This window comes from Brachionichthys hirsutus, chromosome 18, assembly GCF_040956055.1.
Source record: "Brachionichthys hirsutus isolate HB-005 chromosome 18, CSIRO-AGI_Bhir_v1, whole genome shotgun sequence".
In the NCBI taxonomy this organism is placed as follows: Eukaryota; Metazoa; Chordata; class Actinopteri; order Lophiiformes; family Brachionichthyidae; genus Brachionichthys; species Brachionichthys hirsutus.
The window spans coordinates 11,486,301-11,500,706 of NC_090914.1; the positions used below are offsets into that span (position 1 = coordinate 11,486,301).

The 14,406-nt window shown below is 49.1% G+C and overlaps 1 protein-coding gene across 1 annotated transcript in view; it reads right to left on the bottom strand.

Annotated features, from left to right (window-relative positions):
• The window catches only part of daam2 (dishevelled associated activator of morphogenesis 2), a 48,724-nt gene that overhangs the window by 4,866 nt on the left and 29,452 nt on the right, over positions 1-14,406 (bottom strand). Inside the window, exons 4-20 of the mRNA XM_068752180.1 lie at positions 13,978-14,056; positions 11,375-11,477; positions 8,873-9,206; positions 8,664-8,774; positions 8,369-8,472; positions 8,196-8,262; positions 7,989-8,106; positions 7,779-7,917; positions 7,144-7,202; positions 6,868-7,052; positions 6,500-6,793; positions 6,293-6,400; positions 4,282-4,311; positions 3,191-3,297; positions 2,736-2,820; positions 1,996-2,102; positions 1,593-1,681 (exon numbers count right to left, since the gene is read on the bottom strand). Of these exons, the coding sequence (XP_068608281.1) occupies positions 1,593-1,681; positions 1,996-2,102; positions 2,736-2,820; positions 3,191-3,297; positions 4,282-4,311; positions 6,293-6,400; positions 6,500-6,793; positions 6,868-7,052; positions 7,144-7,202; positions 7,779-7,917; positions 7,989-8,106; positions 8,196-8,262; positions 8,369-8,472; positions 8,664-8,774; positions 8,873-9,206; positions 11,375-11,477; positions 13,978-14,056 (2,119 nt within the window). The remainder of the gene's footprint in view (positions 1-1,592; positions 1,682-1,995; positions 2,103-2,735; positions 2,821-3,190; positions 3,298-4,281; positions 4,312-6,292; positions 6,401-6,499; positions 6,794-6,867; positions 7,053-7,143; positions 7,203-7,778; positions 7,918-7,988; positions 8,107-8,195; positions 8,263-8,368; positions 8,473-8,663; positions 8,775-8,872; positions 9,207-11,374; positions 11,478-13,977; positions 14,057-14,406) is intronic.

Here is a 14,406-nt window from a genome sequence, read left to right on the forward strand (position 1 = left end):
CAGGCTTGGGGTAAGGGTAATATTTAGGTTCAGGCTTGGGGTAAGGGTAATATTTAGGTTCAGGCTTGGGGTAAGGGTAATATTTAGGTTCAGGCTTGGGGTAAGGGTAATATTTAGGTTAAGGCTTGGGGTAAGGGTAATATTTAGGTTCAGGCTTGGGGTAAGGGTAATATTTAGGTTCAGGCTTGGGGTAAGGGTAATATTTAGGTTCAGGCTTGGGGTAAGGGTAATATTTAGGTTCAGGCTTAGGGTAAGGGTAATATTTAGGTTAAGGCTTGGGGTAAGGGTAATATTTAGGTTCAGGCTTGGGGTAAGGGTAATATTTAGGTTCAGGCTTGGGGTAAGGGTAATATTTAGGTTAAGGCTTGGGGTAAGGGTAATATTTAGGTTCAGGCTTGGGGTAAGGGTAATATTTAGGTTCAGGCTTGGGGTAAGGGTAATATTTAGGTTAAGGCTTGGGGTAAGGGTAATATTTAGGTTAAGGCTTGGGGTAAGGGTAATATTTAGGTTCAGGCTTGGGGTAAGGGTAATATTTAGGTTCAGGCTTGGGGTAAGGGTAATATTTAGGTTCAGGCTTGGGGTAAGGGTAATATTTAGGTTCAGGCTTGGGGTAAGGGTAATATTTAGGTTAAGGCTTGGGGTAAGGGTAATATTTAGGTTCAGGCTTAGGGTAAGGGTAATATTTAGGTTCAGGCTTGGGGTAAGGGTAATATTTAGGTTCAGGCTTAGGGTAAGGGTAATATTTAGGTTCAGGCTTGGGGTAAGGGTAATATTTAGGTTCAGGCTTGGGGTAAGGGTAATATTTAGGTTAAGGCTTGGGGTAAGGGTAATATTTAGGTTCAGGCTTAGGGTAAGGGTAATATTTAGGTTCAGGCTTGGGTAAGGGTAATATTTAGGTTCAGGCTTAGGGTAAGGGTAATATTAAGGTTAAGGCTTGGGGTAAGGGTAATATTTAGGTTCAGGCTTGGGGTAAGGGTAATATTTAGGTTCAGGCTTAGGGTAAGGGTAATATTAAGGTTAAGGCTTGGGGTAAGGGTAATATTTAGGTTCAGGCTTAGGGTAAGGGTAATATTTAGGTTCAGGCTTAGGGTAAGGGTAATATTTAGGTTCAGGCTTGGGGTAAGGGTAATATTTAGGTTCAGGCTTGGGGTAAGGGTAATATTTAGGTTAAGGCTTGGGGTAAGGGTAATATTTAGGTTCAGGCTTAGGGTAAGGGTAATATTTAGGTTCAGGCTTGGGGTAAGGGTAATATTTAGGTTCAGGCTTGGGGTAAGGGTAATATTTAGGTTAAGGCTTGGGGTAAGGGTAATATTTAGGTTCAGGCTTGGGGTAAGGGTAATATTTAGGTTCAGGCTTGGGGTAAGGGTAATATTTAGGTTAAGGCTTAAACGCAAATGCCGCAATAGTGAAACGTGCTCTACTCGTATAGCATCTTTCCAGATTTATCCATTTTAGCCTTCTCCATCCATTTTCTAGTAGACGAGACCATCCTCTCACACTTGTGTATTATAAACGTATACACATATAATATCCATTTTAAACATCTTTTCTGGCGGCTCATCTACAGAGGAATACGAAACCTTGGCCCTTACCTTCAACCTTCGGCTTGGTTTCAGCGAGCCGCTCGGCAAACTTCTTCTTAAAGAACAGCGCTTGCAGCTTTTGCTGGTAGTGATCAATTCTGATGGGAAAGAAAAGGCAAAACCAGAAAGTGAGGCGTGTTCCATTCGTCTCCGGGGAGCCGGGAGTCATCCCATAATACAAACCGTCTCAGGTTTCACAGGTGTTTTATCGCGTACTGGACTCCTATCAGGCAAGTTAAAGTTGCCAAGATATTCAGGGAGGGAGGGAGCGGCGGTTTTAAAGAGGGATGTGTGACGTCAGCAGGAAGAGTAAAACTGTATCCAAAGAAGATGTGTTCTTAGATGAAGGCAAACCCAACCAACTTTTAAAATGAGGTGGGGGGGGGGGGGGTGATGGTGAACGCTTGTGCACCTGCTCATGTCAAAGAGGAAGCGGTCAGCCCGGGCCATCCTCTCCAGCTCATGCTTGTGTTCCTCCAACAGATCGACGTCGCTCTTCTCCGGGACGAACTTCAAAAGCTGCAAAGAAAAGACGCAGGACGGAAGTCAGCAGCCCGGTTTCAGCCGGAAACGGACGGTCGGCCACTTCTAGCCCGCTTCAGTAAGCTTACACTAATATTCAGCAGCAAATCTACATTTGCATCAATCTAAAATCTAAATTTACATCGATCTAAAATCTAAGTTTGCATCAATCTAAAATCTAAATTTGCATCAATCTAAAACCTAAATTTGCATCAATCTAAAATCTAAATTTGCATCAATCTAAAACCTAAATTTGCATCAATCTAAAATCTAAGTTTGCATCAATCTAAAATCTAAATTTGCATCGATCTAAAATCTAAGTTTGCATCAATCTAAAATCTAAATTTGCATCAATCTAAAACCTAAATTTGCATCAATCTAAAATCTAAATTTGCATCAATCTAAAATCTAAATTTGCACCAATCTAAAATCTAAATTTGCATCAATCTAAAATCTAAATTTGCACCAATCTAAAATGACAAGAAAATGAAACTTTTCTTTTCTTTTTGCTTCGCGGCTCGATTCCTCCCCTTAAGGACACGCAGCATCCCGTAAGGGGCCGGCCCCCGTCAGGATTGGAACTACGACACCATCACACACACGCCCCATCCCCGAAGCGCCCAGCTCTACCTGCTCTAGCATGTCTTTGGCGAGCTCTTCTCTCTCATCCATTTCCAGAATCGCCCTCTTGATCTCCTCGTTGCTCATTTTCAACCTGCAAAGCAAAGACGATCGTTTAGTGGGAGATTTGATTCTGTCCGTGACGCCATCGCTCCTTCCTGATTCACCGGCTTTAAAACGATTTTTAGGCTCGAGGTTCGAGTTTGTTCTTGTAATCGTTAAATGCTGACTCACGCAGCATCATTTGTGATTCTCGCATGCGTTCAGTAAAGCCGAGCCCATTTTACATTTCACTGTCGACGGAAAACAAATATACATTTTATACTACACGCTTCCAGATGTTGAAGAACGCATGTCCTTTACTGGACATCCCCGGCAGCTCCACGCTGCACAGCTGCTGTTCAGAACCAGATAATCTGATGGAATTATAATCTACACAACAGACATGGGATCGAGACCCGTACTTTGAAAGTAAGATGATGCAGTTCTGCGCGCGCCTCCCATCGATGACCGACAGTTCTTTGACCTTCCGCGTGCTGACGTATATGTCGTCCATAGAGCCGGTCTCTTTCTGCGGAGAGATGGAGAGAATGTCACGCAGCAGTTTACAGTGCTTTTATTGTAAAAGGGTGTTTCATTTGGCGAGTTACCACTACGCAAACAATGCTATACACCAGTGGTCCCCAACCACCGGTCCACGGCCCGGTACCGGTCCGTGAGGCTTTGCCGCACAGAAAGAATAACTGATGTATACAATTTCCGTTGTATCGATTATTAGCGTCTAAAGAGTGTTTTATTTTGAAAAACGACCGGATGTTCTCCGACGTAACAATCGCGTCTTGATACGTTGCTCAAAAAAAACAGCCGTGGACTCGCGAAAATTAATAAAACGAAACAAAAGTCTTTGCTAAGGAGAAAAGTCCAACTGAGGAGGAAGAAGCGGAGGAAGAAGAGGAGGAAGAAGAGGAGGCGTTGACCTCCAAGAAGAGAAACCAGGACTAAGACTTAAAAACGGTTTATAAACAGCTGACTGACTTCGTTAACGAGCAATGAAGGGTTCAAACCTGCTTCGGCACAGAGACCAAGAACCCGGATTAAAAGACAAGAACCCTGATACACAAAGGACAGAGTACTGCGCCTGAACACACACAAAGGACAGAGTACTGCGCCTGAACACACACAAAGGACAGAGTACTGCGCCTGAACACACACAAAGGACAGAGTACTGCGCCTGAACACACACAAAGGACAGAGTACTGCGTCTGAACACACACGAAGGACAGAGTACTGCGCCTGAACACACACAAAGGACAGAGTACTGCGCCTGAACACACACAAAGGACAGAGTACTGCGTCTGAACACACACAAAGGACAGAGTACTGCGTCTGAACACACACAAAGAAACGAGTACTGCGCCTGAACACACACAAAGGACAACACGTCCCATGGAGACACTGTCCAAAGGGACATGCAGATTGAAGTGTTAATCTGTCCGGCTCCGCCCACAGCAGTCACGTGTACAGCGTTACTGCTGTGGGCGGAGCCTGAACTCACCTGCTTGAAGGGTTGGTTAGTGAGCAGCTCCTGCCCGGCCAGTCAGAGTGCAGAGACACAAACAGATCGAAAAGACATGCGAAGATTAGAACTTCAAGCAGAAAGAAGTCCGACTGTCCAAGCTGAAGACAGGACGTCCTCCGTGGACGTCCTCCGCGTCATCAAGCACTAGCATGCTAGAGACACAGGTGTGGAACGATCTCTTCCATTTCAGCTGCCGTAATCTGTTCTATCTTCTGTATCTGCATGTTTAGCTGCCTGGACATGGAAACGCTCACGCTCCTGCAGGGGGCGGGGCGGGGCGGGGCGGGGGGGCATTAGCTCAAAGGCCTCGCCTTTAACCGCGATTCCAAGAAACTCATTAAGATCCCAATAAAATTTATTTTAGGCAGTTAATCAATATATGGAGCTGCACACAGAATGATCACAAGTTGCCTGTTATTAGTCTGCGGGGGGGGGGGGGGGGGGGGGGGGGGGGGACCTGGTTCACCACGGTTTAGCTTTTCACCTTGTTGTTTCCATGTGGAGGGAACACACATTCAGAGTGTCCAACCCAAACACACACACACACAGCAGTCATTATCACACACACACACACACACACACACAGCAGTCATCATCACACACACACAGCAGTCATTATCACACACACACACACACACACGGCAGTCATTATCACACACACACACACACACAGCAGTCATTATCACACACACACACACACACACACACACACAGCAGTCATTATCACACACATACACACACACACAGCAGTCATTATCACACACACACAGCAGTCATTATCACACACACACACAGCAGTCATTATCACACACACACACACACACAGCAGTCATTATCACACACATACACACACACAGCAGTCATTATCACACACACACACACAGCAGTCATTATCACACACACACAGCAGTCATTATCACACACACACACAGCAGTCATTATCACACACACACACACACACACACACACACACGGCAGTCATTATCACACACACACACACACGGCAGTCATTATCACACACACACACACACAGCAGTCATTATCACACACACACACACACACACAGCAGTCATTATCACACACACACACACACACACACACAGCAGTCATTATCACACACACACACACACACAGCAGTCATTATCACACACACACACACACCGCAGTCATCATACACACACACACACACACAGCAGTCATTATCACACACACACACACACACACACAGCAGTCATTATCACACACACACACACACAGCAGTCATTATCACACACAAACACACACACAGCAGTCATTATCACACACACACACACACACAGCAGTCATTATCACACACACACACACACAGCAGTCATTATCACACACGCACACACACACACACAGCAGTCATTATCACACACACACACACCAGTCATTATCACACACACACACACACAGCAGTCATTATCACACACACACACAGCAGTCATTATCACACACACACACAGCAGTCATTATCACACACACACACACCAGTCATTATCACACACACACACACACAGCAGTCATTATCACACACACACACACCAGTCATTATCACACACACACACACACAGCAGTCATTATCACACACACACACAGCAGTCATTATCACACACACACACAGCAGTCATTATCACACACACACACACACACAGCAGTCATTATCACACACACACACACACACACACACACACACACACACACACACACACACACAGCAGTCATTATCACACACACACACACACACACACACACACACACACACACACACACACACACAGCAGTCATTATCACACACACACACACACACAGCAGTCATTATCACACACACACACACACACACAAGAAGCTACACAAAATTCAAAGGTCCGAAGCAAACAATAAAAGCAGCGTGTGTTTATATTTGATGCTGGGACACGTTCAAATGACCCTTCCTGCCATCCCATAATAAAGGGAGCTTCCAGACCTGTTGTCTCTGGTAGGCCGAAAACGTCTTCTCGATGTCTTTGAGGTCAAGAGTCTGAAACGCTCTCTGGTCATCGATGTCATTCCAGACGGTGCCGTCGATCACGTTCTGGAAAAGCGTCCAAGCACAGGAAGCGTCAACATTCCCGACCGGAGCGACCGGGACAAGCGCGCAGCCGCCATGACGACGGCCTCGCCGCTCGCTTACCTCGCCCAACTTGGCCCAGTTGAAGGACTTGAGCGGATGCGAAGGCTGAGGGACGGACTTGGAGCGCACGGTGCCAGACGAAATGGGAGGAGGTGGGACGCCGAAGATGGGAGGGGCACCTGGTGGAGGAGGCGGGGCTCCAGGTGGAGGAGGCGGAGGAGGAGGAGGAGGCGGAGGGCAGCTGAACGGTAGTGGAGGAGGCGGCGGAGGAGGGCCACCCATCATGGGTGGCAGGGGCGGAGCCACAGGGCCGCCGGGAGGAGGAGGAGGAGCTGGGAAAGACACGTTTCCACCCTAAAAGAGGAGAGAAACATTCTCATGAAAAACGTTCCATTCTTCCCGCCGTGTCAAACACGAAAGCGGCTCACAGCGAAGTCGCTGATCCGCGAGGACAGGTCCAGGACCCGATCCCTGGCCGAGCGCAGCTCCAGCCCCTCGCGCTGGAGCTTGTCCTTCATCTTGTTCAAAGTCTTCATCATGTCCTCCTTTTCTTGGGTCTTGGTTTCACACTCCCGCTCCTTCCTCTCGAGCTTAGCCAGCAGCTCCACGTGATCTACAGGGAGAGGAACGCAAAGAACGTACGACAGGAGACGGACAGACACGCACGTCTGACCCTCGACCTGCAGGGGGCAGTGCGTCGTTACCTTTCCTGAACTTCTCCGCCTGGTCTCGCCACTGCTTCACCTCATTCTCATTGACCAACCTGTGAAGCAGGCGGATAGAAAATACTTGAATACTTCAGCGCAGAACGTTTTGAGGGAATCCAATCGGGATTAGGGAACAGCTCCGAACAGCTGAAGGAGGGCTGGAAACCCGGAGACACCGTCTGAGCGGGGGAACCGACTGATCTCAGCGTCATTGAGAACATAAACAAAGAAACAGAGTGCTTCCAATCGGCTCCATTGATCCGCCGTCCGTGATACGGAGGTCTGACATCTTGTTTTTGTTTGAACATAATCCCATAAATCTTCCTCGTATACGATTCTTTAAATCAAATTTATTGTGTCCAAACGCTGGATGACAACGTTCTCCGTGAGCGACGGTGAAGCCCACGGAAAGAAGACTTCCAAAATAAAAGCCTTGTTTTCTAAAAATGACATTTCCCGTTGTGACTGCCGAGCCGCCGGTAAACCTAATCCGGTTAGGGATCCCTTTGATCTCCGTCTTCCACCCGTGACCTCCTGGCCCAGTTCAACTTCTCATTCATACCACCATGAAAACAGCTCGTCCCCCCCCCCCGGCACTGGAAGGGAACCGCGTCCCGGCCGACTCCACTTACATCCGAACGATGCTCTTGACGCTGAAGTTGTCCAGGGGGGCGACGTCCGGGTCGTCTCCCTTGTCATCCTGCAGGACGATCTGCTGGAGGATCCTGTCTAAGAGCTGCCAGTGCTGCAGGCTGCCCCCCCCACGCTTACCTGGGTGGGGAGACGGTTCTGGTTCAGCAGCGGCCAACGGCCCGGCCCGAAGGCGAACGCATCACACTCACAGGGCATCTGCAGGCAGTGCTGCAGGACGGACACCAGGCTGGGGTAGGCGTCCGTCTGGCTCAGCTTCTTCCTGATCAGCTCAAACATGGCGCCGGCGCTCTTCGTGTCCACGTGGGCCTGATCCAGAGACAACAGCGGTCGTTCAGGCTTACCGCCAAGAGGATCGATAATCGGCGTGATCGGATGTGCAGGGTCAGGGTCAGCACCGTATCGAATCGTTTGGCCAGCTCGGAGTCGTCTTCATTCCGCACCATCTCAAAGAAGTCCAAATGCCTGGACAGACAAGTAAAGACTTCGGCGTCCAACGTTGTGTCGGAGCCGCCGGGACGCGTCTCTCGTCTCTTATTCGTCTCAGAGGGGGACGGTCGGAAGTGCTCACCGGTCCAGCGTGGCGTTCTCATGCGCTCTCAGCTTGTCGATGACCGGCTGGATGCCGAGCATCAGGAACTCGTACCTCAGGTGGAGGCGGAACTCCAGGTTGTCCTGAGGAGAGGACGGGAGAGGACGGGAATGGATTACTGGAGACGGAGAGTCGGAGAGTCGCGAGTTCGAGTCAGGATGAACTCAGGAGGGTCCGTCTGCGGCGACGGGAAACGGGCGCGAGCACTCGAGAACCGTTCATTCACGCACGCAGTACCGGGGCGCCTCAGAAGGGGGCGGGGACTCGTGCGTACCTCCCCGGCGCCGGCGTTAAGCACAGCGTTGATGAAGGACATGATGGCCGTCTTCAGGTTGACCTCGTCTCTGTAGCGGCCGGTACTCTTGTCCAGCTCATTCAGCAGCGTCTGAAATGGGAGGGGACAAACCAGGAAGTCAGTCGGCGGGGAGACATTTACCCCGTCGTCAACGCGTGTGGACGCTCGCCCCGCTCCCGCTCCCTCACCTGAAAGCGCGTCCGCTCGGCGGCGTATCTCTGGTAGTGCGCCATGGCCTGCAGGACCTTCTTGTGCCCGTCCGGCACCAGGCACACCGCGCCCAGGATCTCCAGCACGGCCACCTTGGTCCTGACGTTGTCCGTCCGCAGACTCTGGGAGATGGTGCTGATGCTCTGCGGGTGGGCCAGCACGTGGGCGCGGCCCTGGGAGTTGTTCATCAGGGCCTTGACGCAGCCGATGACGGAGGTGTGGATGCGGCTCTCGGACGTCTCGTAGTCCATGCTGCGCAGGAAGTCGAGGAGGCAGGCCAGGCCGTCGAGCTCGATGAAGCGCGTGACAAACCTAGCAGAGGGGAGGGGGGGAGGGGGGGGGGGCGTCCACACAAAGTGTCTTTGACGGTGTCCTTTAAAGAAAGACCGGTTCTAACTTTCAGTTCCTTCTTTGGGCACAGCTCCGAAGCGAACCGGACTCGGATCCTGTCCGCCGGGGAACGAGGACTATCCCAGCTCTCTATGGGGACACCCCGGACGTGTCACCAGCGCATCACAGGGCAACACGGAGACAGGCGACCACGCGCGCACGCTACGGACAATTTAGTGCCACCGATGGACCGCCGGAGAACCCGGAGGACCCACTCGGACACGGGGAGAACCTTTTTGCTGCCAGGCGACAGCGCTAACCACTACGCCACCGCGTTGCTGATAATTCCACTAAAAGAGGGATAGAATCAGATTTTTGATTAAACACATTTCCGTCTTGGCTTTGACGAACAAGAAAAAAAAACCTGAAAGTAAAAAAAGGAAATTTTATTGTTGTCTGGATCGAGACCTTATCATTATCTAAAGCATTTAAGTTATAACTAATTCCATGCTCACACAACCAGTCGCTGATTTCAAGCGCACGCACGCACACACACACACACACACACACACACACACACACGGTACCAGGGTGGCTCCAACCAGACGCATCACATGAGACGCAACACCGTTCAGGTGCGACGGAAACAAGACCGCAAAGGCTTTTTAGAAATGCTCCTCTTAGACAGGATGTTTGACTGTACTTGTACTGTAATACATGCTACTGTGTGACTGTACTTGTACTGTAATACATGCTACTGTGTGACTGTACTTGTACTGTAATACATGCTACTGTGTGACTGTACTTGTACTGTAATACAGCTACTGTGTGACTGTACTTGTACTGTAATACATGCTACTGTGTGGCTGTACTTGTACTGTAATACACGCTACTGTGTGACTGTACTTGTACTGTAATACACGCTACTGTTTGACTGTATTTGTACTGTAATACATGCTACTGTGTGACTGTACTTGTACTGTAATACATGCTACTGTTTGACTGTATTTGTACTGTAATACATGCTACTGTGTGACTGTACTTGTACTGTAATACATGCTACTGTTTGACTGTATTTGTACTGTAATACATGCTACTGTGTGACTGTACTTGTACTGTAATACATGCTACTGTTTGACTGTACTTGTACTGTAATACACGCTACTGTGTGACTGTACTTGTACTGTAATACACGCTACTGTTTGACTGTATTTGTACTGTAATACATGCTACTGTGTGACTGTACTTGTACTGTAATACATGCTACTGTTTGACTGTATTTGTACTGTAATACATGCTACTGTGTGGCTGTACTTGTACTGTAATACACGCTACTGTGTGACTGTACTTGTACTGTAATACATGCTACTGTGTGACTGTACTTGTACTGTAATACATGCTACTGTTTGACTGTATTTGTACTGTAATACATGCTACTGTGTGACTGTACTTGTACTGTAATACATGCTACTGTTTGACTGTATTTGTACTGTAATACATGCTACTGTGTGACTGTACTTGTACTGTAATACATGCTACTGTGTGACTGTATTTGTACTGTAATACATGCTACTGTTTGACTGTATTTGTAATGTACACAACTGATGTAACTCCGCCCCTTTACTCAGGTGTCTCTGTTGCTTCCAAGTGGCTCACGCTAACCGTTGGCTAGCATCTTTACCTGTGTCACGTTCACACTGCCTCGTTACAGCAGCGCGTGACCTTAACACCCCCCCGCCCCCCCCCCCACGTCGTTTGGGCGGCTCAGGCTCGCCCTGTTAGCGGATGGGCTTGCTGACAATGCGCTGCTTTTGTGCACGCCGCCCGGCGCCCTGCGGCGTGGGTCCTGTGGCTGTGCAGAGTGGGCTGAGAGCACAAGGGCACCACTTCAGAACCAGAACCAGAACCAGAACCAGCTGCCTCTCCCAAAGGCCAGACGGGCGGAGGCCGTCCACAGGCAGGCATGAGTCAAGAATAAGGGCACACCCGAAACGCAAACACGCCGTCCGTGTGGATGCTTTTGTTTTGGGCTTCAGGTTCCGACGCGTCAAACAGCACCAACCCGAAACCTGAAGCAGAACGGACCAATCGAGCGCCGGCGCAGCAGAGGACGACATCACAGACGAGAGAAATACGAAACGGCGTCTCACCTCATCGGCTGAGTCCGAAGCGCCGTCTTCAGATCCTCCACCACCTTGTTCCTCATCTCCATTTCCTCTTCGTCGAAGACGAACAAGGCCTGCCGAACAAGGCCTGCATCTGCAACGACGGAGACGTGCTTCAGCGGGTTCCCAGCGTGGCAAGCATTATGGAACTACTTGGAGCAGTCGGGCTCATGTCGGCGCGCCGGAGGACGCGTTCCAGACCAAACGGCGTTCCAGAATAACTCGGCCTCGCGACGAGGTCCAGTCCAGCCGACCTGGGACAGCGGTAATATTACAGTCAGGACCTGCCTTAGCATCGCTCTGACACTATAGTGAAACCAAAAGCTAAGTGCTAATTTAGCATTAGCATTTACAGTTTTATATGGCAGCTCGGCATCCTACATGTTGAAAATCGCTGGATGCAGTATAAATACACGAAGTTGTTGTCTGTCCTGCCCTCTTTGTTTTTGACTCTCCTCCTTCCTGTCCTTGTCTCCATGTCTCTATGTCTTTGTCTCTATGTCTCTCCTCCTCTCTCGCAGGTCCAGACATATGTCCGTCCACTATGAGTATTGGGTTCTGTTCAAGGTTTCTGCCTGTTAAAGGGAGGTTTTTCCTCGTCTCTGTCTCTCCTGATCCGTCTTTGTCTCTCTGTCTTTCTACCGCTGTCTCTCCCCCCCCCCCCTCTCTCCTCAACCCAGCAGGCCCAGACTGACGTCCGTCCACTATGAGTTTTAGGTCCTGTCCAAGGCTTCTGCCTGTTAAAGGGAAGTTTTTTCCTTGCCTCCGTCTCCAAAGTGCTTGCCCTCGTGAGTCCAGTTGGGTTCTGTCTTTCCCTACAGGAGTAGAGGCCCTTCAGATAACCTTCTGTTGTGATCGGACATTATAAAACTAAAACTGAAATGTTTGTTTTTTTTCAACCTGCAACTTCAAAAGCCATAAAGGTCACATGCAGGAGCAAATATTCCCAACCAGACACCCAGTATCAAGTCCCGACTCCGTGTTGAAGGGCCGAGCGACGGCTCTGCTCGCTCCGGTATGCGAACGTGTTTAATCTGGAAGTCGTGCAGTCTAAACATCGACTGGGACGACTCCGTCTCAGGTCCAGATGGTTCGTGGACATCCTGCCAAGAAATAGAGGCTCTGGCTTCTGTTCCTCCGCTGGAATATGTTCACAGTCAATGGGAAGTTGGACTAAACAAGTGCTGCAGAGACTGAGCGCTTCGGTCGTGCTGGAAGTCGGTTCTCCGTGTCCGTGCGTCGAGCCAAATGGCTCCTTCCTCCGCCCGCTAGCTGTAAGCTCGTTTGGACCCGCGGCCAACACGCACATACGGATGCCATTAGAGCCAGTCGGTAAACCAGCAGAAGGTACTTCCCCAACTCTCTGTCCTGAGAAGAGCCCCCCCAGAGACAGAACAGCATCCTTAAATAGAGCGAGGGCTCATCAAACCCCAATTTGGGCCGCGTGGGTGCGTTATGGGCCAGGCACGAAAGTATTTGGGCAATTTAAATGGGAAAAAATGTACTTTAAAGTACATGTTGAGGTACACAACTTAATGTAAAATATCCCGTTTAGCGACGCGCCTCTGGTCACCCTGATGGAAACACCCGACACGCAAGCTGCTAACCGTTCCTCTCAGCTCATCCGTGTCCGCGTGCTGCTGAGAAAGTCGTCGTGATTTTAGGAACGGACAAAAGCAATACGTCGACGCGAGAACCAGATCACAGCAACGATTCTATTGTGAAAGCGAAAACTCCAGATTCCAGACTCACTACAAGTAAACGACAACGATTCAAGCAGTTTTACATCACGGACCACAAAACACTAGAACATTTCACCTTACATATAAATACTATGAACACAGTGCAGTAGTACACACTATGTAATCTTTGTGGACAAATGGCTTGAAGGACAAGTGTCTCCTTCCCAAGACATTTTAAGATACAGACTTTCGCTTCTCGTGAGCCATAAATATCCAAATTAAAACTATGCTTGAAATATTTCAAGTTATAAAAATGACATTCAAAGTTTTTTAGAGATACACTCGAAGTTTGTCTTCGAGTCTGTGAAATGAAATTGGTTCAATAGAACTTTTTGCCTGATATATAAATTAATTAGTTTTTGATGAAAACAAATACTTCCCTAAAAATATGTAAAACGACTCGAGAAAATGGAAATATCTGATTACACTAGAACAATTTTACACCTACTTGAACGACTAGACTGTAAATGGACAGTGGCTGTTCTTCCTCTTAGACAAATGATAATGATTATTACTAATTGATCAGTAAATTACGCGGATGTTGGAATACTCTGATCACAAACAAAAGGCATCAAGTATTACAAAGCTTTCATGATTCGACGGACACGCAGGAAGCAACGGTCAAGATGAGACGGAGATCAAAGGCATGTCGGCTGTTACTGGAGGGCAGGCTGGCCAGACGTCGACGGCGTCACCGCGCTTTGCTGACTCGCTTCCACTGAACTGGACATTTGTCATCACGGCGTGTGAAAGCAGCGAGCCGAGTCCCGGCCAGCAGAGACCCGAGTCCCGTCCAGCAGCAACCCGAGTCCCTGCTGGACGGGACTCGGGATAAGAGCGTCGGACTCACGGCGGCCATGGAGTTGATGCGGTCGATGTAGTAGTCGGGCCAGCTCGTGGCCAGCTTGTTGGGGTCCTCTTGCTCCTGTACATAGAAACAAAGAGATGGAGTCACTTCTGAATCACTTTAAAATGCTCGAGTACGACTCTCCGTGCAATGGGGTCCGGCGAAAGCCAGCGTGAGCGCCGTTTGTAATTCTCCTCACACTCAAACTCCAGCAACACGAATCCTGCAGCGTCCCGCGTGGAGCCTCCAACGAGAAGCGACTGCATTTCATTTATTAGCAGGAGCCATGAGACGCAGAGACCCGAGGAGATTCTGGTGCAGCTCCTGATCAATTCCCATTAAATGGGTCACAACATGTCAGAAGAAAGCCCCACGGACAGTTGGGTCTGAGGTCGGACATAAAACACACATGTTGTAAAAGTTAAAGA